Here is a 27,133-nt window from a genome sequence, read left to right as displayed (position 1 = left end):
ACATGTGAGTGATCAAACTGTCAGCTGATTCTAGCCCTCAGGCTGCAAGTGATGCCCAGCCTGCAAATCATCCCCACAGGAGGTAAGCCGTCCTCTCTGTGCCCTTCCCAAGAGCCCACCACATAGAATATGTGAGCATAATAACATAGCTGTTGTTTTACGCCACTAAATTTGGATTGCTTACCACTCCTAATGGTAACTGAAACAACTGCAAGTATAAACTTTCTAGTCCTGGGACTAGATGGAATGAAAGATGCTCAGTGTCAGCAGAGGCAGATTAAGCGACATAGATTTAGAAGGAAAAGCCACTGGTCTAGAAGGAGCATAGAGAGAGTGTGGTGGCATGGAAGTCCAAAGAAGAGGACTGAGATGGGGAGTGATGCATTTTTTTATGTTGTTGAGAGCAGGAGTATGAACGCCATTTCCTCCTTTCCCTCAGAGTGATTGACTTCAATAAGGGTGAAGAATAAAATCATTGAAGTTGAGAGGTCAAATAAAGCTTTTAAATACATTTTGAAATGATACTTAAAATCATTAATTAGATTTCAGATCATTAATGTTCTTAGCACCAGTATCTTCCAGCTGTAATTTTCATTATTCATGTGCAATCCAAATGATAGCTAGTGTTTCCCATCCTTTCAAGATCTAGGTAAAATGAACTTAATACCCCTCCCTAAAATTTCTGTGGATTTTCAGGCAATTATGTTCTCATGGTTACTATCTCTGTTCAGTTACAGAACATGGACTCTTCCATTTATACAGTCATACAAACTAAAGAGAATACAAGAGAGATAAGAGAGGAGTTGAAATTCTAGAAATCCAAACAACTTTGAGTGAACCAGTAGACAAAATGATTCCTGAAGTCCTTTGTCCACCTTACAACCAGTGTCGCCATAGTGACCTCTTACCTGTTCCAACAACCAGCCTCAAGCCAACTTGCAGACTGACCTCCTTTCCCCTTTCTGCTTTGCTTCCTCCACTCTTGCTCTTGGGAACCTCCAAAAACTCCACACTTTCTCTCAATTTTGCAGAACAATTTTCCCTTCAAAGTGTTGGCAAATAAAATTCCCTTTCATAGAATGCAGTGTGGTTATGAATAGATACAGAAGAAACTTTGCTCTTATTTTGTCTCATTTTTGAAGTTTTTCTTCAGGTTTTTAGTTACTTTACTCAGGAAGGTTTCTTAGCATATCTTCTAACTTTAACATAATCTATTTTTTGCCCACATGCATAAGGAAACGATTGTATTTAGCATTCTTAAGTCACAGTCATTTTATTTACAACTTTATGATTGACACTCCTTTTTTTTTAAATTTAGTGTCATAGAATAGAATCTTTGAGCACCATCTAATTTTGCAGGTAATAGATTTTTGCACTGATAGCTTATGGATGTTTTCTCTTATGTTTGAAGTTTATTATCTGTCCTTTCCCTTGAATTCTAAAAGAATTTTGTAAGTTTTTCTATATAACAAAATTTTCTATTTTAGATGTAACAAATTGAGTACTTTTTTCTTGGTTTATAATTTAAATTATATTATTTACCTCTTTCTTTTTGGTCCAAGAGAATGTTCTTTTCTAGAATGCTTTGTGGTAGTCAAAATAGTAATAACCTCCACGCCCCACAAGATGTCCAGGTTCTAATCCCTGGAAATGGAATATGTTATTTTGCATAGCAAATAGTACTTGCAGATGCGATTACTTTAAGGATCTTGAGATGGGAAGATCATTCTGGATTATCTGGGTGAGCATAATTTATGTATATATAAAAGTCTGAGCGACTAGCTGACCAACCAACTGACTGTTCAACTGCCCGACCAGTAGCTATGATGTGCACTGACCACCAGGGGACAGACCCAGAACCAGAGAGGAGGGAGCCTGATTCCAGGGTGTGTCACCTGAGAACCACCCTCTTACAATCTGGGGCCCCTTGGGGGGATGTAGGAGAACCTGTTTTGGCCCAATCCCCGCAGGCCAGGCTGACGGACCCTACCTGCCAGAGGGATTCCTTTCACTCTGCAGATGCCCTTTGAGCCTCTGTACTGCCCCAGGTGCAGCTGGCTGGGGAGGGACTGCAGGAGGTTGGCTCCATGGAGTTTCCGCCCCGTCTCGCCCAGTCCCGCTCAGCTGGCCACCTTCTAATTAATTTCTTTTTTCAATGTGCACAAATCCGTGTACCGGGGCCCTTATCAGAGGAATCAGGAGGGTCAGAGTAGGAGAATAATGAAAGATGCTATACTGCTTGCTTTGAAGATGGAGATGGGGCCATAAGCCAAACAATGCAGGTAGACTGCAGAAGCTAGAAAATTCAAAGTGGATTCTCCCATACAGCTTCCAGGAAGAACACAGCCCTACTGACATTTTGATTTTAAGATTTCTAACCTCCAGTCCTGTAAGAGAATACATTTGTATTGTTTAAGTAATAATTTTGTGGTAATTTATTAAATAGTAATAGGAAATTAATACATACTATTTTTAGTTTCATAGGTACAAATGTCTTTAATTTTGTTGCACATATGAATCAAAGAATTTTTAGAATGGTTTTCTGTTTATTGTAGTAAATTTATTTTTAAAAGAAGGTAGTTTTGTTTTTTTAAAGAAGGAATGTAGTATAGATTATAGGAACTTTCCTTAAGTTTGGTATTTTTTCTCAGTTTGGTAATCCATAGAGAACTATCTGTGCTTCCCCAGTCTTGTTTTATGGCCAAATAGAAATGGATATGGTTTCTGTTAACCTGATATGATTCCTACTAGTATCTCCCCTGTCTGAATCAAGTGATAAATGGGAAAAGTTACAAAATAATAGTGTAACTTTGATATCACCCCTAATCTCAAGGTTTCTGGAATAATTCTTTCCTCTGTCATAGAAATAAAGTAACTCAAGCTCTCATCCTATGTGAGTGCAGATAATGTAGCTGCTTTTTAAATAATTTCTGAAGTCTAGGTAAGTGCTTACAAATGTTTGCCATCTCTATGAATCATTTAGAGAATAATTACTCGGTAGCTATAGTGTTCTTGAAATGTAGATAGTATCATGTCATTTCCTTGTTTAAATTCTTCAGACATATTTTACTTAGAAAACAGACAAAAATCTTTAAACTCACAAACTTCAGCATTATCTGTCTTTTGCACACCTCTCCAGGATTACCTGCTGCTATCATCATCTCTCACCATTGTCTTTCTGGGGTCTTAAACAAATTAAGGTTCTTCCTATTCAGGACTTTACATAAATCCTTTCCTTCATGAAATGTTCTTCCTTACCTCCTCCTGCCTCCTAACAAGTCTTCATTCTTCCGCCTTTTCTTGTGCTTTTGATTATTGCAGGCATGTTAGTTGGGGGAAAAGAAGATACATGTGTGAATATAGAATGCCAACCCAATCTTTGATTAACTAACCTTTTATCAGGGGAATGGACATTTAGTTTATGGAGCCTGTTGATATACTCAAAGATGACATTTTAAATGAGTTTTTTTGTATCCTTGTCTTTCATTTATATGGACAATCAAGAATTATGTCTTTTAAGTTCATACTTTGTAATAGTCTTATATGTAAAGAATGCAAAAGACATAGATATTTGGCCCGGTTGTAATATATGATAGGTTTGCGATTCTATTTATCTGAATACTACTCTTTTCAAAATTTCTGTGTCCGTAACTGCTCTCCAGGGATTGTGCATTTATGAGTGCAAATGACCTGATTTTTATAAAATAAAAACTAGCTCTTCTTTGGCAGGCAAAACGTTTCCAGTGAAGTGATCTCCTTTCTTACATTAAATAACAAAGATTGGATTTTTTTAAATGTTTTGTCTATGCAACATCTTTAACACTTTAATTGATTTGAAATGATCTTGGCCTTGTAAAGTATGCTCACTAAATGCTTAGGTTTTTCTTTTTTCTTTGAACCAGTGTAAGCATTTTACAGCACCTGGTTCTTTGAAAAGCAGAATCCATGCCATACCTACAAGATGGCATACTGCCAAGAAAGTCCTTTTGTGTGTGTTTGTGGTGAATCATTCAGAGTCTGTAAGACTGATCAAAATTGCACTGTTTGAAAACCTTGTTTTCCCTATTTTTTGTCTCTGATGATTCATACTTTAGTACTTTCATGTCTAGATTATCTTTTCTTTCTTGTTTCTCATCATGTTCATTCAGAAGATGTTCTTTCACTAGTTCCAAAATTTGTATTTCTATATTCTGTCAGTTTTCATCTTGAAACATACACACAGCAATATGCTCTGAATCATAAAATTCTGCATTAAATCCCAACACTTAAAAAACCCACATATTCTCAGTACAGCTTTACCTGCAATTCTGTTCCCATTTTCATTCAGTAAAAATTTGTTAACATTTTATATTCACTGGCACATGAACCTTTATTATTTCATCTGTTAGAAGATTTTGGATGCAAGAAACTTAAAAATCAATGTGAGTGGCTTAAACAGTAGGACAGTTAGTACATCATAGTCATGACTGAATATGAAAAGTACCCTGGCTTCAGTGTTAATTAAATGAATAGTTCAGTAATGGTCTCAAGGACTCAGGTTCTTCCCATCATTCTCTTTGGCCATTCTTTTAAGTCAGTTTTATTGAGGTATTACATCTAATTTTATTTATATCTGTTACAATTCATAAATTTTAAGTGTAAAATTAAATGAGTCTTGACAGATATATAATCATGTAATCACTACCACAATCAAGAAATTAAACATTTCTATCACTCCAAAAAGTTGCATTAGCCCCTTTGCAGTAAATCCCATACACCAACCTAGTCCCTGGCAATTTCAATGGAATTTTACAGTATGTACTCTGTGTCTTTTTTCCTTCACGCAGCATCATGCTTTTGATAGCCATCCAGGTTTCTGCTTGTATCAGTAGTTTGTTTCTTTTTATTACTGATATTCCGTTGTATAGAGGTATGTTGTATACCACAATTTTTGTATCCATTCACTAGTTGATGAGAACTCGAGTTGTTTCCATTTTTTGGCTATTACATAAGAAGCTGCTATAAACATTCACATAACAAATCTTTGTGTACATGTAGTTTTGCATTTCTCTTGGGTAAATACTTAGGAACATGATTCCTGGGTCATATGTTATTTATATGATTAATATCATACAAAACAAAGTGGTTGTACCATTTTGGATCTCCACCAGCAATGGAAGAGAGTTCCAGTTACTCCACACAATTACCAAAACTTGGTATCTTAAAAGTGTTTTTTGAAGAGCAATACACTTTTAATTTTAATGAATTTAATTTATCAATTTCTTCTTTTAGACATTCAGTTATTTTTTAGGTGGTGGTACATTCTAATTACACAAACGCAAAGATCACAAAGATTTACCAAGTCCATAATCATAAAGACTTTCTTCTAGGTTTTCTTCCAAAGTTAAAAAAAAAAAATAGCTGTTATATTTAGATTTACGTCTATATCAACTTCAAGAACATTTTTATGAGGGGTATGAGTTAAGGGCTGAGGGTACACATTTTGGTGATGTCCGGGGACGTTTTCGGTTATCATAACGTACAGAAGAAGGAGTGGTGCGGAGTCCTGGGTTGCTGCTAACTAACCTACAACGCACAGGAGAGTTCACCTTTTGACCGTCTTCCCTTTCTCAACAAAGAATTATCTGGCTCAAATGTCAATTGTGCCAAGGTTGCAAACGCTGTTTGAGGTCATAGTAAGGACTGGCTTATAGAGAGTGAACTAGATTGACACTGAAATGTTTTGAGCAGAGAAATGATCTAATTTAAGCTTTCAAAAAGATCATGTGGCTGTTTGTTGTGAACAGACTGAAGGGGTTGACGGGTAGGAACTAGGATAGGGTTTACGGAGATACTACAATTATCCAGGAAAGAAACGATGGTTTGGACCAGGATGATAGCAGTAGAGGTGGTGAGAAGTGATGGATTCTAGATCTATTTTGAAGGTTGAGCTAACAGGACTTACTGAATGCCCATGTCCTCCTAAAATTCCTATGTTGAAACCTAATCCGCAGTGTGATGGTCTTTGGAGATGGGGCCTTTGGGAGGTGATTCCGCCATAAACTCCCAGCCGTCAGAAATATGAGACATAAACGTTTGCTGTTTATAAACCACGTAGCCTCTGGTATTCTGTTATGGCAACCTGAAAGGGCTGTGACACTAAAAGACTGGATATGCAGGTGTGAGAGAGGAGCCATGGAGGTCCCTCCCCTCAAAACCTAATCTGTTAGGACTGATTCTGGAGCTGCATCTTCCCTAAGAATGTAACCTGGAGAAAGGGACAGAAGCCCACACAAATAATGGGAGAAAGAATGCCCATATGAACCTTTGGGTAGGCAACCAATAGTACCTATTACAGATGTCCAAATAAGAATGGGCATTGTTGGATTTGTGAATGACTACTACATAAAGACGATGGAGTTTCTTTAGAGATGTTTTCATAGCTACAGCACCAGGTGCCTTTTAAGAAACGTCTCTTTATGCAATCTTTCATTTGGTGACAGTCTGAGAGATGTAGGTAGTCCTAAAACCCATTCCATCAAACTCATTAAAGAACTTTGATTTTTCCTTTCAATATTTGCATCCCAAGCACTTACTGATTCCTACAGAGGAAGTTGGTGTATTGCTTAATAATTGCTTTCTGAGCATTTGCTTTGTCTTCCCTGAAATATTATAAGCTTACTGTGAGTCATTATGTGTTAGAAACTACTTAACATAATTGTCTCAATTACGGTAATAGCCTTATAACTATAACCTGACGAAGACCTTCTCCTTGACCAAACTCTGATCAGGCTTCCCTGAACTCTTTTTGGACTCCCATGTTCTCTCTACAATTGTCCGATTTTAGCACGCGTCCAGTTAAGTCAGTTTAGCCAGAATCCCCCATCCTCCATAGCTGATCAGACCGTAAATCTAACGGAGTTCCTCATCCCCCACAGAATCCTGTTAGCTCAGTTTAACCAGAATTCTCCCCTACTCCTGCTGTTCCCTCTCAGTAATATCCTATCCACTGCTTCTTGGGTGTAAACTCCCACTTTGGGTTCTATTTGGAATTGAGCGTAGTTCTTTCTCCGATTGCAACTGTTTGAATAAAACCTTCCTTACAATTTAACGTCAGACAATTTTTCTTTAACAAACCTTATAATCCAAATAATAGGGTTATTTCCATTTTGCACACAACAAAATTGCAGTTTGCAAAGTAATTACATTTAACCAAGATTATCCAATTTGTAAATGGGGCGTTATTTATAATAATCGAGATATGGAAGCAACCCAATTGCCCATCAATAGACAACCGGATAAAAAGTGGTGGTACATACACACACTGGAGGAGTATTCCACCATTACAAGAAAAAATGTTAACCATTTGTGATAGCATGGATGGACCTAGAGGGTATTATGCTAAGTGAAATGAGTCAGACAGAGAAAGGCAAATACCACATGATTTCATTTACATGTGGAATCTAAAGAACAAAATAAACGAACAAAATTAGAAACAGGCTCATGGAGAACAGACTGACAGATGCCAGAGGGTAGGGGAGTAAGGGGATGGGTGAAAGATAGGTGATGGGGATTAAGACATACAAATTGGTAGTTACAGAACGGTCACAGGGATGTAAAGCACAGCACAGGGAATACAGTAAAAAAAATAGTGTAATAACTATATTGCCCGATGGGTACTGGAAACATCTGGGGGAATACTTTGTAAAGCAAGTGACTGTCAAACCACTCCACTGTACACCTGAACCTAATACAAACTAATATTAAATATAAACTGAAATTGAAAAATAAAAGTAAAACCAAGATTATCCAATTTGTAAATCGGTCTTGAGCCTAAACGCTGTGTTCCAGGCCCTCCTTCTCGCCCCAGGCCTGCTGCTCCCAAGGGCGGCTACTCGGTTCGTTTTCTGGGAAGTGCTTGCTCAGACTTGGTGACTGAGTTGGAAGTTCTAGTTGCTGAGATCATGGAACCAGACCTCAGATCCCACCTACACAAATGTGCGTCCTGGATGTTCACACGTAAATGATGGCTGATCTTCCAGGCTGGCGGGCGAAGTGCATGGCGTCAGCCCAGCACCCGTTCGCTTTTGAGACCCGCCGCTTCCTCTTCCCCTGGGCGCCCGGCGGCGCGGACAGGCCCAGGGAAAGCACCGGCCGCGGCCTGCCCGCCACTCCGCGGGCCCGGCCCGGCGTCTCCGCCCCGAGCGAGGCGGTGCCGGGCGCAGCGGAACCAGGTGCCGGCCAGTCCGTTCGGCCCCTTCCCGTGGCGGCCCCGGCGCGGGACCCGCCTCCCCGCGGGATTGGAGGCCCGCGGCCCCGCCCGGCCCGCGAGGGCAGCGGGGAGCGAGCGCGCGGCGTGGACGCCCAGGGCCCGTGTTCCTCCTCCCGCCGCGGGTCCAGGCGCGCCGCGCCCCAGGCCCGGGAGGAGCCGCCTTCGGAGGGAGACGCCGGCCCGGAGGGTCCCTGCTGCCGCGGTTGGTCCCTGACTTTTTCCTAAGTCGAGTGAGAACCCGGCGCCCCCTTTCGCTCGCGTTTGCCCGGAGCGCCGGGGGGAGGGGGAGGGTTCCCTCCCTTCGGTCCGGGGAGAGCGAGAGGCGGGAAGGGAGCCTCCAGGCGCCGGCGGGCTGCGCGCGGGGTCCGGCCGGCCCTCCCCGCGGACCGGGGCTGGGCGCGCGCCCCACGCCCGGTCCTGGCTCGCGTTCAGGTTCTGGTGCCGGTTTGCCCCCCGGAAGCTTGCGTGGAGCCTTTTTCACAGCCCCGGGAAGGAGTCCGGAAGCGGGACACCGGCCCCTGGCCTGGAGGGAGGCTGCGGGGAGCGGGAGCTCGGGGTCCGCGCCCGGGAGGTGCCTTTCAGAATCAGTTTCATTTCCGGTCTCCAGTTCGCGTGCTAACTGCCTTCATCCACTTTAGACCTATTTAGAGTTGTTGCCCAGCAGAAAGTTGTTCTTTGGAGACTTTTAGGCTTTAAACCAGCGAATATGGATTGGACACTAGTGAATACCAAGTACTGGTTCGGGGGGAAGCCCCGCAAAACTTTTTCCTACTTTAGGCTTCGTTCGCCAGCTAACTTCCCGGCTTCCCTGGGCTCCCCTTAGCAGGAGGGCAGGTGAATGTCCTCGGAGGTTTCAGCTGCGTTTCTTTGCGCGACCCGAGACCTTGCTGTAAAAGATGGCAGGGCATCGGATTGGATTAAAGTAAGTGAAGGACAGAAAGCCTATTAAAAGGCACGGAAACGTTCTCATTCCGAAGCTGGGAAGATGATACAACGGAACTTCACATTAACTTTTATTCAGAAGCGCTCAACACTTTAAAAACATGGTTTGGAAATACAGGATTGCAGTTACCTTCACGTTTAAATGGGTTTCAGGCATATATGCTGGCCCCTCCACCCCCTAAGAAATGTTCTCTCCCAGTGGAAAGCTCTCATTGTGAATTCACTAACCTGTGTTCAAGTATAATGAATCGGTTCACGTTGTGTGACTGTTCTGTGGAGTCTGTGCTTCTGTCCTTGCCAATAGCACGTTAATCTCTCGGGAGGGCCGGGCCGTTCTCACTTTGGTGAAGGTGGGGAAGGGACAGGGCATGGGAAAACCGAAAGGAGCTGAAAGAGGAGTGTGCAGGCCTGAAACTGCCCAGTGGCCCAGACTTCTGCTAAATTATAAATCCTTTTATGAATCATAAATCCGTGAAAACCCCCAGCTTCTTTAACAAATACTCTGTGTCATTTGCTGGGTTTGACAATGGTGTACATTGCCATTTTCCCAATCCATAGTTGTATTTCCTCCTGACCCAAGACCTCATGTCAGTGAAAGGAACGTGTGAAATTTATTCTCTTTTTCATCAGAAATTGTGAACTCGGCTCTTAAGCTGTTAATAGTATCATGGACCCCCAAATGAATTTTGGAAATGTTGTGTTAAGTTAAACAGGCTTGCATTTTGTGTTATGTTTTTTTGTTTGTTTGTTTGTTTGTTTGTTTTTTACCATCAGTACCTCGTAGATTTCAACATTGTAATATATGTGAAGCTCCCGTTTGAACAAACCCAAGTGGCCGGAATCCTAATTTCTAGGAACCGGGGAAAGTGTCCCTTAGAAGACATTTTTGAGAAATGTATATTGACCGGAATATTTTGTTGCCGCTGTTTTTATTTTTTAATCACTGACCTCTCTCCTCTTCCTCCAGCACAAGTGATGCCACCAAGAAGAAATGAGAAATACAAACTTCCTGTCCCACTTCCAGAAGGCAAGGTTCTGGATGATATGGAAGGAAAGCAATGGGTGCTGGGCAAGATGATTGGTGCTGGAGGGTTTGGATTGATATATTTAGGTAAAGTATAACTGTATATTACCACATGTTCTTACATATGTGACTGTAATGTTTTGACATTGAAACTTTGAAATGAAATAGAATAAATGGGCTTTAGTAATATGAAGATAGTTGATATGTAGTAGAACTTCCAGTTTCAAAACATGACTGGTCTCAGTTCTTGTTGTTCATTTTTTTTTTCTTTTTCCTAAAGGACCCTTAGAAGTCTTTTCAGAGCCTAATTACACAGGCTGCCAGACACAATGTTAATGCTCTTTTTTGAGAGTGTGTTTTCCTGGAAACATTGCTTTTTTACAGCTGGGAAACCACAACTACATAAACACTTTCCATTTGTGAATCTGATTAATATTTAAGTAATATAAGATCTGGTCATTTCTTAATTAGGCTCCACTAGAGAATTGTCCTTTAATATCATCTACTGCGTGGAATGAATTTTCTCTCCTGTGCATCTAGAGCAGCGGTTCTCAACTTGTGGGTCACGACCCCTTTGGGGGTCGAACGACCCTTTCACAGGGGTCGCCTAAGACCATCGGAAAACACATATATAATTACATATTGTTTTTGTGATTAATCACTATGCTTTAATTATGTTCAATTTGTAACAATGAAAATACATCCTGTATATTAGATATTTACATTATGATTCATAACAGTAGCAAAATTACAGTTATGAAGTAGCAACAAAAATAATTTTATGGTTGGGGGTCACCACAACATGAGGAACTGTATTAAAGGGTCACAGCATTAGGGAGGTTGAGAACCACTGATCTAGAGTCTACTGGTTATGTCCTGTCTTTGGGATAATTGAGAAAATAGACGCTCGATATTATTTTCTGAGTTCTTTGGTGCATGGAGCCTTAGCTGAGTATACTTGTACACTATATTTACAAATGTTTACATTACACTGAATTTGAAAAGGCTCATTCAGGGCTACCTTAAACCTGTAGTTTAATGATTAGAGGATATCTATAACAAGAGTGGATTTAATGAATAAAATAAGGTAAATATTAGTGATATAAAAAAATTATCTTCAAGGATAAGTTTTCCTAAATGTATTGACTCATTACATCTGTTTCTACAGGAGTTTAAGAAGTGGTAAAAGACCCCATTGCAGAAATCTTGGGTTCCTCATTAAACATTTCCAACTGCTGGGGAGGAAAGGACTATTCCTCTACCCTCCTAGGTTGGATAGCTGGGTTTATGAAATGAATTGACAACAGGTAGATTAACAGGAAACAAGTGTACAAATTTACTCATTTTTAATGTTATGCACATAGGGATATTATAGGGGAAAAAAGGGAACATCCCCAAAAGTCCTGGTGCACGACATTAGTGCACTGGGGGTGGGTCCCTAGCCCGGTCTGCGCCCTCTCGCAGTCTGGGACTCCCTGGGGGATGTCTGACTGTGGGGAGCAGGCCTAAGCTGGCCATCAGTCGGACATCCCCCAAGAGGTCCTTAGCGCTGCCACGGAGGTGGGAGAGGCTCCCGCCACTGTCGCTGCACTTGCCAGTCATGAGCCCAGCTTCTGGCTGAGCGGTGCTCCCCCTGTGGAAGCACACTAACCACCAGGGGGCAGCTCCTGCATTGAGCATCTGCCCCCTGGTGTTCAGTGTGCGTCATAGCAACCGGTTCTGCTGTTCAGTCGAATTGCATATTAGCCTTTTATTATATAGGATCTTAATAGGGGAACACAAGGGATGACATGAATGGGCCCTTAGAAAAATAGATGGAGGATATGACAGTGTGTACAGATATACATATATATGTGCACATACTACTTGTGTGGTGAAAAGGAATTTATTTGCTCAGGCATGTGATTTGTCTCTTTTCAAATACAAAAAAATCTTTGCTTCTTTCAGTCTAAGTACATGCCAAATATTTTTTGCTTATTTTTTCTCATTGCCAAACAGTATTTGTTGTACAACAATTTTCAAGGTTCTATATGTTTGCAATACCTCCTACTATCAAAATTTTACTAGTAGAACCTGGATCCTGAAAATATTAGCAAGTGAACACCATTGAGGAAAGGCCATTAAACAAGGTTTAGCTGTTTGGAAAAAAAGGATCTACAAAGAAGCTAAAATAAAACTGTGTCTCAAACGTTATCATTGTTCCATCAAAAGTGGCACCCATGACTCATAGAATCAGCTCTTTAGTGAGATGCCATCAGCAGTAACTTCATTAAACTAGTTTGTAGTGATTATTTGCAAAGCTACCTAAGCAAATCCATTGAAAATTATGTTTTTGCATTTTACCATGGTTCTCATCACTTCTTGTGTAAAAGTGAAGAAGCTGGTAATTTCAGATAGACTGTTTTAGCAGACACTTGATCCACATTTGTTACCTAAGGCTGAGGAGAAACTAGCTTCTATGTCTAACTCATTGTACATATACAGCTGTTCTCTAGTTTTGAGATCAATAGCTAAGACCTTTCGGTGATCAGCAAAGGGCAGAGAAGTTTGCTGTTTACTCTTGACTTGAAGAAATGATGTGACTGTAGCATTAATAGTAACACTTACAAGAGGGAAAAAATTGAATACAAGAACAAAGTCAAGGTTCTTTTTAGTTTATGTAAAGAGAAAAAAAAGGAAGAAAGGAGACTGGATTAAAGGGTGGGAAAAAATGCTGTCGTGTAGTATAAAATAAGTGGAAATGTTTCTAAGACTCCAGGGAAGGAGAGAGAACTGAGTATGAATTCTGCTCTCAGAGAATTGCACAAATAAGAGCATGGGTTTTGATGTTTGGCAAATCTGGGTTGAATTCTGACCTTACTAAGCCACCTAAAATGGTGTGACTTTTTCCTAGTAACGAGTCTGTCTTCCTATTTTGTGTAATTGGGATAATATTAATTGTGAGGATTGAAATAATATTTTTACACAATTTAGAACTTGGTAAGCACTTACATTGAATGTGTTCATTGAATTAGAATTTCCCATCCTCAATGATAATTGAACTAACTCTAGGTTCAGTGTCTGGTGCCACAGGGGGTTAGGATGGTGACAAAGACATCTATTGGAGGGATTTTCCATTTACCCTGCCAAGGATTGTGATAGATTTAGCTACTAATGTGGTATAACTAAGAACATAGGGAATGTCAGTTGAAGACTACGGCATTTTACTTACCAACCGTTAACTATTTTTCCCCTTAACGTTTATAGTAGTAGCCACCATGACATAGTGGAAAGTTCTCCTTTCAGCTGTCTTGTTTGCTCCAGATGTGAAAGATAATGGGTTTCAGAAGTTAGTCAAAAGTCCAGAAACACAGACTCATAGGTAATAAGCTTCAGCTAAGTTCCTTTGAAGACTTGTATGAGGAAAAATGGAAATGATTTATCTGTGGAAGTTTCGTTTTTGAAGTTGGGCATAGAGGTGACTCTTTAGCAGCTTTAGAATATCAAGTACAGCGTAGAGGATGTTCAAGAGTTACTTGCCTGAGAGACTGAGACGGAGATCGGGGTATTTAACCCATACAAGCCAGTTTGCTTTATTCTCTTCCATAATCATAGATGTCACCCTTAATTCCAGCCTGTAATCTTAGAGCCACACGAAAGGCTGGGACAAGTTAAATAGCAGGATGTCACCTAAAATAATCTATGTATGCTTTATTGATAGTGAATCAATAGCACCTTTCATGAAGAAGAATACATTACTAGAACTAAAATGAACTCTGGTGCAGCCTTACGACTGAGTCCTTTACGCATGGATAAATGTTTAGACTTCATCTAAGTGACCATCATTACAATCTTTTGGCCATGCTCTCCAGTTAGGTAATTTTTGATCTTCAGAAACACAGAGGCAGGGGAGTTGGTAGGGATACTAGGATTTTTAGAAATTATCAGAATTTAACTCACTTATTTGATTGTTAAGGAAACATACTTCTACTTATAAAGAAATAGAAAAGGTTATTTATACCAGTATGACTTTTACTTATTTTACTTTTCAGTCAGCTGTAATGGGTTGATTTTTAAGGTATGCAGAACAATGTTCAGAAGAGCCTATCACCAAAATGCAGCCAGTGGAACACATATTGCTTCATTGCACACTGCTGTATTAAATGCTATTCTGGCAGTGTTTCACAGAGAAGGCTTTGAGATATGCAGCTTTATTTGACACAGTGCACCATTTTGATGCCACCACAACTGTTACTAGGACATTTTGCAAAAAATACTGGCTGTGGGGGTGGAAAAGAGAAGGAAATAAATAGGAAATAAGGATAACTTGTACTAGAAATTATATGAGATAAATTAGTTCACAGATGAAGGTGTAGAGAGAGAAAAGGTGATATACATTCAAAAGAGGAAGGGATCACTTGGACCTCGTGAATTTGATATATTGGTTGGGCCTGTACATAAGAGGCCCTAGCAGTTGTATTTTAATTTTGTATGTGCTATCACAGGCTATTAAATTGGAATTTTTAAAGAGAGAGCTCTGTCTATCTACCTATCAGTTAAGAAATCTAAGTATTTACAAAAGGTTGGCTTTGTATAAAAAAAACGAGAGTTCTTCTAAGGCTTAGCCTTTGCTTGTCTTTTTTATTTTTTGAAGTGTCCAGCCTTTTTAACATATTTATATTATGGTTTTCATCTTCAACATTTTTTGCTGTTAAACTCTTGCTTTGGGAAAGATTTACAAGCTCTTTTGTTCTTCAGTGATTTACATATAATGTCTCTTCCACTGCACCTGTTACTAATTTGTAACCAGTTACAATGGTCGAGGTTTTAACATGTGAAACCTATTGCTATAGGGACAGGTCTTCATGAAATGAGCTCACCTCTCTTGCCATAGAGTAAAAGACTTTTCAGCTTTTGAGAGAGTCTGGCTTTCTTATGAATATGGATAGACTTTTGCTTCTGAAGTGTTTTTTAGGGTCTTCTCTTTAGATATAGAAGAAGAAGAAGAAATTGTAGGAGGTATGGTCATTCTTTTAAGACATAGGCATGTCTGTGATTATAAAATAAATGAAAAGTGAAATTTCAAAGCTCTAAGTGGGAGAACTCATAGAAATGAGCTGTTTGGATGATGACAGTTTGTCCACCATTCACACTTAACAATGACACATAGGTTTTCATGGGTTTTATACTGCGTACGTGCGTGGTTTTGTAATCATGCTTCTTCAGAATGCTTCCCCTTATCACTCCATTCCATGAATTGAGTACACTTTACAGAAGTCTAAGTATTAGGGTATTTTAGGAGAAAAGACAGACAACTCCAGCAGTTATTCCAAGACAATTGTTGAAGTTTTCCATTGTTTTTAAAGGATGGCCTTCCATTAGTCAGATAGACTTTTCTTTTCTAACATCTCCAATCGCTTGAGGGAAAAGATGCCATAGAAAGACATCCATCGAAGGCCAGAAACATCTACAGATGCAATGTGAACCCAAGCAATGAAGCATGTGGCCCTCCATTGGCATTGTATGATAACAGGAGGATCTTCTGGCAGAAGAGCTGACTTTTGCTGCGTTCTGCATGCCGCCCCTCCAAACCCATCTTTGATTGGCACCTATGCCCTATTGAAACTGGCATCACACCTTCTGAATGGGCACAGTGCCAGGCTAGCAGATGGGGATGGGCAAAAGCCTGCCAGAAACCCAGTATGTGCATCAAGTTTAAGTATCAGGGGCCCAAACTCCCATCCAGGGATGTAAAAACGGCAGTCTGTTGAGAGCTTTTTGTGCTTAAGGTGAAAGGACATGCCATTTCTACTCTAGCTTGGAGGTTGATTAATTTTGAAAGTCAAACAGGAGCTCCCGTGGCTGTGTCGGGCAAAATTCTATCTTTGGTGAGTGAGAATTACTACTCCACGTAGGGAAGAGACAGTATTGTAACGAAGTTTCCGATGAGAGTTCCTCTCCTGCAAGTGCCTCCAGCACTTAAGCAGCATGCATTCGGTGGAGAGGAGTATTTCTCTTCCCCCGCAGAGTCAGGTGCAATCAAAGCCAGATCTTCAACCTGCTGCAGTAAAGAACCCTAAATTTAGAAAGGGCAGGCAAAGTTTGCAGGAACTCCTTGGTGGCAGCTCTTACCATGAACTGATGAGGCTTCACAAAAGTGTATAAAGGAGACGAAGGAAAAACTCCAAATAAAAACGCTTCAGCTTGAAACAGGAAGATCTTTAACAAACCAATGGAAAAGTTTAGTCCTCTTTCCTCAAGGCAGAGATTCTTCTGAATTTTATATCAATAAAAACTTAGTTTACCAAAATGTTAGAACCAACTTAATGTGTAAGTAACACAGCTTCCTATTCTAACATGTATTTCATTGCATGTCTATCATGTATATAAACTTCACTTCTTGAATAATGGATTTTGCATAAAATCGAGTTCTAAATATCATATTCCTTATGATCGTCTCACACCAACTACAGAAGTCGGCAAAAAAAAAAAAAAAAAAAAAAGGGCATCATTCCTTGTGATCACTTTAATCATATCCCCTAAATGCTCTTAAATTTGCAGGAATGCCTGTAAGACCAGCTGTGGCCAAGAGAGGCTTTTCCTAATCGCCGTATAGCCATTGCTTTTTCTTTTCCACTGTGTAAACTTAATCTATGGAACAGATTCCATGAGACCATTGTGAATACTTCAACGTATTCAAAACATATAACTGCCACAAATTAAACTACTAAAACTAAAGCTGGTGCTCGGTAACTGCCAAGCGAAACTGGCACGTCCCTCTGTCAGACTGCGGGAGAGTGTGCCATACAGGCCTCAGAAAACACAATTCATCCAGAAGCACTCTTGTCACTTGCTCTGATATTAAACCAGAGAAAGTGACATTAATTAAAGAAGTGACATGAGCCAACAAAGGCAATGAAACTCTCAGCTTTGGCTCATGTGCGGACCCTCCAACTTGCTCTGCTTAGGTATTGTGGCCATTTCTAGTGAGATGTATGGCTCCCCCCCCCCCCCCTTGTCTTTCCATGCTGAAACATCATTTTCGAGCAACCACAATTTCATAGCCAGGGTTGGACTAGCCAGTAGGTACACTGGTAGTCATTGTAGGGCTTCCCAGAATGGTAGTGTGATGGCATGTGATGCATTTACTGCACTTGGTAACTGCATGAGATGAACAATCGGGGGGGGGGGGGGGGGGCAGAGGAGAGTTGGTCTAACACAGCGGTTCTCAACCTGTGGGTCGCGATCCCTTTGGGGGTCAAACGACCCTTTCACAGGGGTCGCCTAAGATCATCGGAAAACACATATATAATTACATATTGTTTTTGTGATTCATCACTATGCTTTAATTATGTTCCATTTGTAACAATGAAATTGGGGGTCACCACAACATGAGGAACTGTATGAAAGGGTGGCGGCGTTAGGAAGGTTGAGGACCACTGCTCTAACAAAAAGCGAGCAGGCACACTGCAGAGTACCCAGGTTGGGTAGACTGGGAATGAGGGGAGCCTGCTGCTAGGATCCGTTGTGAAAACAAATGGCTGGTGGGCCTTTGGAGACTCTGACATGCTGAGTTAGGGGAGTGGCCACAACTTTCCTTTCCCTCTGTTCCTACAGTGTGCTCTCTCTCGGTGCTCATCTTGTTTTGTTTGGTTATTATTTGTATATTGTCCTATTCACCCCCAAGCCAACATTAGATGATAAACTCATTGTAGGCATTCTCAGGGTGCTTCACCAAGGCCTTGCATGTGATAGTTTCCTAAAAATGATTGGTTTAATTAACTCCAGAAGTAGTTTGTTACAGAACAGTAATTTTCCCAGCAACTCTCTGAGATGAAATTTTGTGCTGTAACATGTGGTGTAGGGATAAGACACAGTATTTTTTAAATACTCCATAGATTATAGGATTTATTGGGAAAAGTCTACTTTGCTCATACATATTGTAGGGAGAGTAAAATGGATATCGTATTAAGACTAAACAGCGTGGTGTCTAGATTAAAACAGTTCCACTGAGTAGCACTTATTTGAAGTAGACCTAATAGCAAGTATGAAATTGTGTGGAGGAAAGTGATGGTGTTTATTGTTAAATGAATTGACTTGTCGGCATGTAACATGCATAAGAAATCCACTTTTCACAGAATGTAAACACAACTTTAATGGGAAATAAATTATTGGAATTTCTCTTAAGTGAATGACAGGTTTGATTTAAGAGTTTTGTACATAGTCAGAAGCTTTTGTTCTGGTTGCTGGGCATAGGTATTTCCTAGTGGAGATCAGGGATTTTTATCTATGTAATTAGTCATGAGGTTTAACGTACATTTTTCATATCAGGCAGACAATTGCTTCAAAGAGACAGCAGTGCTGCAAAGGAGCAAGAAAAGAAGGCCAAAGTTGACACACACAGAGGCAAAACAGTGTAGGAAAAAAATCAACACGTTTTGCAAAATCAATCATTGAAAATGTGTCAGTGTTCAGGAGACTGTCTTTAATTTGCAATCCAACTGACAAAGAGTATTTAAATATGAGAGGCAGTATTATTGTGCCCAGCATGCCTGCTACCACTTGTTTGACTAGCTCAGAATAGAACACTGAGAGGCAAGGGCTCAAAGTTAAATGAACATTTATACATTTTAAAATCAAATGAGAGATTCAGAGTATATTCATGAATTACAAAAAAAAAAATTTTTTTTTTTCAGAACCCTAAATCTAATCAGCTGGAATTACTTTTAAAGTGTCATTCTATTTAACTTTTGGGAATGATGAATTTGCCTTTTAATAGGGATGCTGTATTTTATCATGAAGATGAAACAAACTGTCTTTTGTTAATTATTCCCCAGAGACACTGGCCATTTTTCTCTCCTATGCTTAGTGTGGAGTAAAGGCAGCTTCCACAACTTTGCTTCAAGAGCAGTCGGAAGCTACAATGTGTGTGAGAGAGCGTAGCCTCCATTGTGGGTGTTCTGAATGCCACCTAATGAAATTCTTGCAGGTAATGTTGCCAAAACCTTCACTGAGGGGGGCAGGAGCATAGAACATAGAAAAGTAGAAAAGAATGAAAGAGAATCTGGTAGAGAGTAGCTGATGAGTCAGATGTGTCTGTGGTATCTGATACCTATTAGGGTAGTTTTTTTGTGTGTGTTTTTTTGTTTGTTTTAGGAAATCATCATCCTCACCTAGTACTAAGATATTTTACTAGTGTGTGCCAAGCTCTGTGTTAAATGCTTTACACACATTATTTCATTTAATCTTCCCAACAACTTAATATGAAAGATATTGAGGCCTCGGGAGGTTAAGTAATTCGCCTCCATGCCACTATAATTGTCTCCATCTACCTTTGAACTCAGATTTCTTTGCTCTCCCGATTGATGTCCTTTGTCAAGAACACTTTGAATTAATTCAAGCCAGAAAAAATAGTGGCAAATGACATGCTTATGACATCCTCATTTCTAAAATAACAGTGAACTATCTAATTGATAGTATTGGCAGCTAATTTGAGAAATCTGTTAGTGATGATGCTAATGGTGTCATTTTCATTCAGATTGACAACTCGAGGTGTAGAGCATCAGTGATATGTTTTTAATATTATGTTCATAAAATCTGTGAAAGAACATCTGATATTTATAGTAAATCTAATGTTAAGAACTGGAAAAAATACATTTAAAATGTATGATACTTAGGTCAGACAAAAGTTTTATGAAAAGTGAGAATAGGCAACCAATAGTACTTATAAACTGATGAGAAACAGTTGGTGGATTTTCCTGCTTTTTCAGAAATGGATAAATTTGTCTAGTTTATAGGGATTTTGTGTATTTGTTTTGAGTCTAATGAGCAATAAGGAGATCAAAAGAGGCCTCTTTAACTTCCAATGAGAAAATTTTCATAAGGATCTAAAAATAGATATTTTTACAAATATTGAGTTATTCTTGACCATATCTTTTTCTTTATCGCATTGTAACTTAAAGATACACTATTTAGAAATCTAGGTCTTTCAGAAAGTAAGACGAACAAATACCTGGATAAGTGGAATCTTGATAAACAAAACATTTCCTTACAGAATTTGTTCAGATATCAAAATATTTTATTTTATAATAGATGCATAGTTTTTTAGTTATTTCAAGATATTATATAAAAGTAGTGATTTATTAGGTACCTATACATGATTTTATGAAAAAAAATCATAACACTTGGTGTAGAGGCAAATTTTAAGGTATTTTTAATGGAGAAGATATATTTATTAGTTAATATAATGCTAATTTTTATGCTAGAATATTTTTGAAGTATATACATAGCAAAGAAAAATGAACAAAATACCGTATTACATCAGAATACATGTTTTTGAGCACTTATGGTGCTATTACGGGGTTACAATTTTAATTTCTGGAGAATGGGAAGAAAAGCTGTTCATTATACTTGATCTTTTTAATGTCCCACTCTATTGAAGATGTAGCCCTTTGAAAATGCTGACTTTATGTGGCCATCTTAACTTCAGATGTCTGCCTCTTGCTGGCCCGAGGGCTAGTCCTATTCCCAGGAGGGCTTTCACACTCATATTCTTGGTTGCCCTGACTGGGCAGCCTCCTTCAGGTCTGCAGCCTGACCTGGAACATCAGTGCTCATGTACATCTCTCACTGGCTTTTAGATGTCTTTGGCTTATCTATCTGTCTGTCTGTCTGTCTGTCTGTCTGTCTATCTATCTTGGCAGATCACCTCTGCATTTATAAGTTTGATTTATTTTATTCAACATCCTGTTTATTTTTATAGATGAAGGTTTTTGGTTTATCTAGCGTGCTAGTCTATTGACATTCTTTACCAGAATCCATCCTATTTTAATTTTTCCAGTTGCCTGTGTAGATTTTGGTTGCCAATGTTAAAAACACAAATAGGGGCTTTTAACTCTTAAAACTGATAAGTACAAGAGAAGCAAAAGGGGGATTTATTAACTCTATTAACAAAAAAGTAGAAGAAAAGCAAAAAGGGGGTTGTTATTAACTCTTGTACCTGATAAGTGCAGGCTTTCTGGCTTCAGACATGGCTAGATTTGACGCAGTGTCATCAGGGGTCTAACTCTCTTTCTGCCTTAACCCTACTTTCCTCAGTGTTGGATTTGATTTTCAGATTTTATTTCCCATTTGGCTGAGGAAAGTGATTGCTACTATTTCTAGGGTTTTGATATTTTTATAGCTTATGGTCTATCTTGTCTAACTTAGCATTTTAACATCAAATCCTAGGAAGACTTTTTATGACATAGTTGGGGCACTTTGCCATTTCTGAACTGGTTACTGTGGCCAGTAGGCTTGTGTTTTCCAATTAGCCAAAGTGGTCATGTGCCTAATTCTGGGATATAAGGGAGGGTTCACTGTGATAGGCAGCCCTCCTAGATCCTCATGAGGAGTGGGAGGTTTGGTTCCTCAAAGGAAAAACCAGATCAAGTTCCCAATAAAAAAAATGCTAGGAAGGTAAATACCACTTATGTGCACAGCACATTCCTTATCAGGTCATCAGATCTCTTGTCAGAAATTTAAATGAAGATAATGAGTACTACTTTCAACACTGTCAGTGTTGGTGATTGATCAGATCATTCTTCTCATCCCCCAATAGGGCAAACAAGCTGTAACTTACCAAACTAGATCCCTTTCCCTCCACTGTTAAGTCCTATCAGTTTCTGAAATCTCTGGAATCTTCACTTTTCTTTATATCTAACATTGATACTCTAGTTCAAGCTATAGTCCTCTCTCTTCTGGTCTACCAAAATTAAATCCTTACTAATCTGTCAGTATCTACTGTGGTTCCCCTTCAGTCTGTTCTCCACAATGTAATGTAGTGATCTGTTCCGAATGCAAATCTAATTTTTTGTTTCCTGACTTCCATATATACTTCAAACTTTAAAAAATCTTTCATTAGAAATTATTAACTAGATTTCCATCTAGCCCTTTACCACCTCTCCCACTAATCTTGCTCAAGCATTCCCTTTTATATAAATGAAATTATACATTCCCATAGTACCATCTACCTCTCCCCTTAACATTTATTATACTTACAGTTTTACACTTGTGTTTGAATATTTGATGAATGTCTGGTTTCTCCACTAGACTATAAAAGCAGATACTATGTCTGTTTTCCATGATCATTTAATTTCACTAACTAGAATGTGGCTTGGCTTTACAGTGGAAAATAAATATTTTTTTTTCATTAATTAACTGATTGATTACTGTAAAGAGAGCTGCATGGTAACTAGGACAATTTATTTGTTTAACATCTGTCTCCAAAAGCTTTCTAGTCAATTGATTCTGGATGTAGACTCTCCAGCATAATCTGACTTGGAGGTTTATAGAGAACATTGTGCAGCTATCAAATGACAAGTATGGGGATGTTTCAAGAATATGTCAGTGCATGCTTATGCTCATGTGAAATAGAGTGAAAGGAATATTCAGATAATACAGTGGTCGGGGTATACTGATTGAAATCAGCAAGGAGTAGGACTTTGGATTGGTTGCATATCTTCCCCCCCCCCCCCCAATAGCAATATAATATGTTATTTTTCTAGTTAAAATCCCCATTTTCCTTTTGTGCTTTTTACATTCTGTGTGGCTTAAAAATGTATTTGCTGCTGTGGCCACTTACTTTTAGAGAGAAGCAGGAAATTTTGGTACCAACTTATACCTCATAAAGCTAAGACCATTGTCTAAAGTTGGTACTGTACTATGTGGTCCAAGGTGAGGCCAGGCCTATTTCTCCCCAGCCTTGAGCATCACACTAGGGAAAATAATTTGCCATTGGATGGGAGGAAAGGCTATTTTTACTTCTTCTTCTGTGGCAGGACTGGGTCCCTTCTTCTGTGTATAGTTTTTTCCTCTTCTTATATGTAGACGATCCATTCTTCCTGCAGTTCCCTTGGAACTACTGCATGAGTAAAAATGAAATGACTTTATGTGAATAAAGATGAAAAGAGAAATTTAGTTGATGTAAATTTAGTTTCTTTGTTACTTTAAGATGTTTGGGTTCACAATTTATATGTAATATTTACTAAAATTGAAGTAATAATTTCAACTGGTTAATAGCATTGCAGACATCAAATTGTTGAAGCATGATTAAGAATATTGTGCATGTATACCACTCTAAAGTACAAGGTATATACTTTAGTGTAGTGGTGAAATACTTTTTATGTCTATCATTTGAGTTAATAGAACAGTGGATAGAGTTAGGAGAAAGAAAAGGAAAAATGCTGGGAGTAGTGATAAGAGGATGCAGCATTTTATAAACATACTGAAAATATACCTGGAGAATTTGACCTTGATCTCAGAGTGCTGATTTTCAATTGCATTCGATACTAGTTTCACCTTTTTCCCTTTCACTTCCCTTTAAACATCATCCTAATGCTTAACACAGTGCCTTGCATATTCCAGCCTCTTGATAAATCAATATTTGTTAGTTGAATGAAGGAATAAATGGATGAAGAGTGAAAAGATGAATGACAAAATTCTAGACTTCACAATTCAAATAAATATACACATCAACTTCCCTGATCAAGATTTGAAAACAGAGGAATCTGTTAATAACTTAAATAACGTGAAAGTATTGATTTGATCTAAAATTTTAGCAATGGAGTTTTCAGAAGTTGGATTACTATATCCAAAATGCAAGTGGAAATAATAAAATGAAATAAGATAGCTTGAAATGAGCTTATATTATGAAATATGTATTCCTTAATGTTGGGATAATTGATGGCTAGGCTCACAAGGTAATTTTTAAAAGACTTTGCTCTTATTCTAGCTTGACTTATTTTAGAATTTTACCAAGTAGAAATTGTTTTGAACTAATACTTAAAAAGAATCAGTTTTCATTTCTGAATTATCTTAGATTTTAATTTAGTAAACTTTAATCAGTAGATTTTACTATATATCATATATTGGGTTTAATGCTATATATCTAGAAAATATTTTCCCTGACATTTAGATCTATGTGATTAATATCATTTGTTTGTGTTACTTATTTGACTATTTGAATATGGTTGTGGTAAAGAGTGTGGACTATGGTGTCAGACAGATTTGGATTTAAATCCCCAATCTGCTACTTAGAAAATTACTCAACTTGTCAAACCTTAGTAAGATCTTTTATAAAATGGAGATGATACCTGCAATAAGAGGTTTTGGAGAGGATGTAATTAATATATGTGAAGTGCGTAGAACAGTATTTGGAATATAGTAGACATTCAATAATTTGGAACAACTGTTTTCCCCCTTGTGTTTTGTTCTGCAGCTTTCCCCACAAATAAACCAGATAAAGATGCAAGACATGTAATAAAAGTTGTAAGTATTGCTCTTATATTTGTATTTCGCATATATTTGACTTTTTCTTTTCTACTTTAGTTTTGTAAAAACATTTCTCATCATAGTTTTCATAATTTTACTTATCATTAAACCTAATGTTATGATGTAGTTTCACATTGTTAAAATGTGAAGACTGGAGAACTTTGTTCTTTTGTGTTAACACTTACAACCCTTGTATCTTATCTAGCTATATATCCTCTTTTCCCTCCCCTACTTCCCCTTTTCCTTCCTATCTACTCTAGATGGTATGGTTGTTAGAGGCAGGGATGAGGTTTGGTTTTTGTTTGTATCCCCTGTATCTGGTGCAGTGAATGAAATATAGTAGGTACTCAGTAAAGGTATTATGTAGAACTCTTTTCCTCCCTGGCTGCCTGAATACCAACCTTCATCATGGATGACACAGTAACCATCCGGACCAGGAAGTTCATGACCAACAGACTACTTCAGCAGAAGCAAATGATCATTGATGACCTTCACTCTGGGAAGGCAACAGTACCCAAGACAGAAATCCGGGAAAAACTAGCCAAAATGTATAAGACCACACCTGATGTCAACTTTGTGTTTGGATTCAGAACCCACTTTGGTGGTGGCAAGATCACTGGCTTTGGCATGGTTTATGATTCCTTGGATTACGCAAAGAAAAACGAACCCAAACACAGACTTGTAAGACATGGCCTATATGAGAAGAAGACCTCAAGAAAACAGAGAAAGGAACGCAAGAACAGAAGGAAGAAAGTCAGGGGGACTGCAAAGGCCAACGTTGGTGCTGGCAAAAAGAAATGAAGTGTCTGGCAGTGAGCTGGAGATTGAGCTGCAGAAGGAGTAAAGATTCTTCAGTGACTATCTGTATGACGGTTGTGCAGATTTTTCATGAGAGGATTAATAAACTATAAACTTTAAAAAATAAAAATAATAAAATAAATTAAAAATGAAGGTATTATGTAGAGTGAACCACCAGGTAGTTTGCTGTGTATTGTGATGTGCCTGTTGGTACACATTGTGTGTCTGTGTATGTATATAGTTCTGAGTGCTTTTAGTAATTTCTTTCAATAAGAAGACTACTTTCATGTGTGAATGTGTGTAGAGATAGCATTATAATGTATTAGAGTTAAAAATGAGAGTCTTTTAAGTTTACTTAGTATTTTATTGGAGATTTTTAGTGGAAATCTGGTGCCTGTGTTTTATAATAAATGATTAAAGTACGATTGTATAATACATATGTATATTCATATTTTCCTAGTTGCAATACCAATTTTATCTTTAGAATAAAAAAATAAAATAAATTATTCTTTTCTTTTATAGGAGTATCAAGAAAATGGCCCATTATTTTCAGAACTTAAATTTTACCAAAGAGCTGCAAAAAAAGAACGCAGTAAGTAAAATTAGCAAAGCAATTTACTTCCATATATATACTTGCTAAAGTGAGTGTAAATATTTTTGTCTTTTTCTAGCCTTCTGGAAAATTCTTTTCAATTGGAAATGTTATTGTAAAATGATTCAGTTAACTGTTACAACATATAAAAAAGACAGATGGTGTACAAGTTTTGATATTACCTGATAATGGGTTATATTACAAAATTGTTTCTACTATTTTACATATTGTTGTATTGTTGATTCAGGCTGCCAAGAGTTCTCTAAGTATAAAAGATAATAGAATGAAATTTAAAAAACAAACAAAACACATCCATTTGGATAGGAAGGTTTCAAGGAAAAATAATTAAAATGGGCAGTAATATTTAAACAAAAGGAATGATCTTAGAATGTATTAGGATAGGGGTATAGATATGATTAAAGGTTAAGATTTAGAAAATAAGTTAAAAATGCTACAATGTGAATGTTAATTGGAGCTGAGTATCAGATAGGAAAACTACCAGTTAGAGGACTTGAATGTGAAATGAGATGAGCATATCTAAAGAAGAATAAAAAAAAATTATAAACACTATGTTATACATGGACTAAGTGAAGCTTTAAGGAAGTTCATTTGAATAATGACTTTATAGTCAAGGTCCTTTACATTATGTTCAGGAAAAAGAATGATGAGACTAGCCTCAATAATTAACTTTTTTCCCTTAGTAAAATCTTCTAAGCATTAATATTGTAGTCTTTACTGACTGCTTAAAGTATGTCAGGGTGACAAATAGAATCCATTAAACTTGATTGTTTATCAGTAGAGCTGTCTTAATCATTAAACATACATGGTAGAAAAGTGAAAAATTAAATAAGCTACGTGATTGTTTAAGTGGATTTGAGTTTTTTCAAAGCTACATTTAATAAAAAAAAATCTGTATAATATACTTTCAGAGTAAGAATTTATCTGCCCAATTCCTATTTTTTATTTTGTTTTTTTTTGTTTGTTTTTTTTCTACCATGGCTTTAGATTGTTAAGTAATAAGTAAGAAAATCCTTTGGTGGTTAACATGTTATATTTAAAAATTTTACTAGCATAGAAGAGAATTACCTTTTTTCATGAATACAAACATTTGTGTATATGATAACAATGTATTTTATGACTATGACTACTTTTGTTTTGGTTACAACATTTAATTTAAACATTCTCTAATAGAATTTTAAGCCATTAGATAGATATATTTAATTTATAAAAATTTTTT

The 27,133-nt window shown here is 38.1% G+C and overlaps 2 protein-coding genes across 11 annotated transcripts in view; both read left to right on the top strand.

The window, feature by feature from the left end:
- The window catches only part of VRK2 (VRK serine/threonine kinase 2), a 202,787-nt gene that overhangs the window by 90,034 nt on the left and 85,620 nt on the right, over nucleotides 1–27,133 (top strand). For 2 of the 10 annotated variants that reach the window (XM_059659760.1, XM_059659755.1), the window contains exons 1-4: nucleotides 8,260–8,453; nucleotides 10,161–10,304; nucleotides 24,454–24,503; nucleotides 25,827–25,896. The exons of 1 other annotated variant lie outside the window; for it this stretch is intronic. In XM_059659760.1, the coding sequence (XP_059515743.1) occupies nucleotides 10,169–10,304; nucleotides 24,454–24,503; nucleotides 25,827–25,896 (256 nt within the window). In that variant the 5' untranslated portion in view covers nucleotides 8,260–8,453; nucleotides 10,161–10,168. Of the gene's footprint in view, nucleotides 1–8,246; nucleotides 8,454–10,160; nucleotides 10,305–24,453; nucleotides 24,504–25,826; nucleotides 25,897–27,133 lie in introns of those variants that run through there. 7 more of the 10 variants (XM_059659762.1, XM_059659756.1, XM_059659759.1 and 4 more) reach the window with 6 other exon arrangements.
- Nucleotides 24,574–25,896, top strand: LOC132213339 (small ribosomal subunit protein eS24-like). Its single transcript, XM_059659769.1, has one exon. It carries the CDS (start codon nucleotides 24,915–24,917, stop codon nucleotides 25,305–25,307), a length of 393 nt encoding a protein of 130 aa, XP_059515752.1. The 5' UTR covers nucleotides 24,574–24,914; the 3' UTR covers nucleotides 25,308–25,896.

The sequence above is a fragment of the Myotis daubentonii genome, chromosome 12 (genome assembly GCF_963259705.1).
Source record: "Myotis daubentonii chromosome 12, mMyoDau2.1, whole genome shotgun sequence".
NCBI classification, from domain to species: domain Eukaryota; kingdom Metazoa; phylum Chordata; class Mammalia; order Chiroptera; family Vespertilionidae; genus Myotis; species Myotis daubentonii.
The sequence above is the reverse complement of the archived record's forward strand: the minus strand, read 5'-3'. Positions and strand labels throughout refer to the sequence as shown.

Bases quoted from the DNA above. Each gene is read 5' to 3' on its own strand.
- LOC132213339 (XM_059659769.1), top strand. From the start codon at position 24,915: ATGGATGACACAGTAACCATCCGGACCAGGAAGTTCATGACCAACAGA.